Source organism: Hibiscus syriacus, unplaced genomic scaffold, assembly GCF_006381635.1.
Source record: "Hibiscus syriacus cultivar Baekdansim isolate YM2019G1 unplaced genomic scaffold, ASM638163v2 tig00004040_pilon, whole genome shotgun sequence".
NCBI lineage: Eukaryota > Viridiplantae > Streptophyta > Magnoliopsida > Malvales > Malvaceae > Hibiscus > Hibiscus syriacus.
The window spans coordinates 10,945-12,877 of NW_024061994.1; the positions used below are offsets into that span (position 1 = coordinate 10,945).

At 34.8% G+C, this 1,933-nt stretch overlaps 1 protein-coding gene across 1 annotated transcript; it reads left to right on the plus strand.

Annotated features, from left to right (window-relative positions):
* The first annotated feature begins 579 nt into the window (after positions 1-579).
* Positions 580-1,431, plus strand: LOC120187268 (glucan endo-1,3-beta-glucosidase 13). Its single transcript, XM_039191023.1, has 4 exons — positions 580-706; positions 792-1,130; positions 1,221-1,251; positions 1,326-1,431. Exons 1-4 carry the CDS (start codon positions 634-636, stop codon positions 1,429-1,431), a joined length of 549 nt encoding a protein of 182 aa, XP_039046954.1. The 5' UTR covers positions 580-633.
* The last annotated feature ends 502 nt before the right edge of the window (positions 1,432-1,933 follow it).

Below are 1,933 nucleotides of genomic sequence, written 5' to 3' on the forward strand. Positions count from 1 at the left end.
CAAAAATAAAAATACTTTTAAAATTTAAGATATATAAAATATATATTTAAAATATTTTTTAATCAATAATAATGTATACACATTCTATAAATATAATTTTTTGAATTAAAAGATAATAATTTTTTAATTAAAATTACTTAATAGCTTCAATAGAGATATTTTTCACCTTTACTCCCTTTTAGACCAGTAATTTTCCCACTGCGTCATTTTCATTTTCTTTTTCTGTATGCTTAAACATTTACAAAGCTTTTCTTTATTTTAATCTTGAGTAAATATTTGAAATTGAACACCTGCACTCTTGATATTTTTTTTTGTTTGAACTCAAAATTTTAAGAAATAATAATAATTCATTTACCATCGAAGTTATCGTTGCATTTCTTTGATACACACATCACCCTGTTTTCTACCTGAATAAAGAGAAGAAAGAGGATGATTTCCTTTGAAGAAACTCTTGATTCCTCGCATCTCATGTCATCTGCCTTCATTTATAGCACTCTCTCCCATCTGATCTCACGCATCACTCTACTTCATGTTATTAAAAGCTTCCCAATAGACATTTAAAACTTTCTCAGAGCCATTAGAGGTACGTCGTAAAGTGAAAGAGGTTAGCTGAAGAAGAAAACACCCTGCACCATGACAATGGCAGCTCTGGTTCTCAAGTGTTCCCTCTTATTAATGGCAGCAACGGGCTGTTGTTGTTTTCTGGGTAAGTTTCTTCCAATGCTTGCCGTGATCTCCTGTTGTTTCTTGTTCTGGAATCGGTAATATTATATTATAACCTGATATTGTAGTTCCGACGACGGGAACATCGGTGGAAGAGAAGGCGGATGCGGCGATTCCGGTGACGACCCTTTCACCGCCGGAAGGGAACACGACTTTCCTCGACGGTATAACATGGTGCGTGGCACGGGCCGGGGTCTCCCAGATCGACTTGCAGAATGCGTTGGACTGGGCGTGTGGGCTGGGAATGACCGATTGCGGTGCGATCCAGGAGGCGGGCGAATGCTACGAGCCCGACACGCTTGTTTCTCATGCCTCCTACGCCTTCAACAGCTACTACCAACAGAACGGAAACTCCGACATCTCTTGCAATTTCGGAGGAACCGCCACTTTAACGAAACACAACCCTAGTAAGCCTCCCTTCATTCGATTATCGAAAAGGGTGTAAATAAATAGAACGTTCGAATAATAATATTTTATCCTCGGATTTACACTTGTAGGTTACGGGAAGTGCCTCTATGCTGCACCAGGGTAATGTTCATTGTCATCTCGCACATGTTACGACATTTTTAGTTGTTCGTTCATGTTCGTTTATGTTTTTGCAGATCTGTTCGGCCGTCAGCAGCACTTCCTCGATTCGAGTACAAATGGAGCTTCTTGTGGGTTAAATTTGTCGGGTGTTTAGTACTGGTTTTTTACAAGGGAAGCTAATGTTTGTGATTTTGGGTTCGAGCTTACTTAATATTTTGGTAATAAGTGTTATCTGATTCCTATCTTTCTAATTGGTTTTAGAATCTAATGTTTGTATTACCACTTTATTCATGCATGAATCCTTTTGCTTTTTATTATTGTTATTATTATCCAAATTAACTAGGCTAATCTCTCCGAATACATCACTTTAAATATTGTTATTATACATATAACACGTGGACCGGACGACGTATAAATATGTATAAATCTTATTTTCAACCGCTCAATGAATATATAATAAAAGGTTTAAAGCACTTAAAAAGGCGATAATTAATTAATATAAACTTTATTTAACATTTAAATATAATCTATTAACAAATTTATTTAGTGATTGGAGAGAAAACAGTATCATAGTTATCCAACTCATGTTGTTAAGACTAATTATTGTTTTGTGTTTTTATTATAAAATTTATAAAATTTTCTCTTTGATTATTATTATTTTTTTTAATTTTATTCTTTATTG

Coding starts and splice junctions, on each gene's coding strand:
- LOC120187268 (XM_039191023.1), top strand. CDS start 634: ATGACAATGGCAGCTCTGGTTCTCAAGTGTTCCCTCTTATTAATGGCA. Junction 707..791: donor GGGCTGTTGTTGTTTTCTGG/GTAAGTTTCTTC, acceptor CTGATATTGTAG/TTCCGACGACGGGAACATCG. Junction 1,252..1,325: donor TGCCTCTATGCTGCACCAGG/GTAATGTTCATT, acceptor ATGTTTTTGCAG/ATCTGTTCGGCCGTCAGCAG.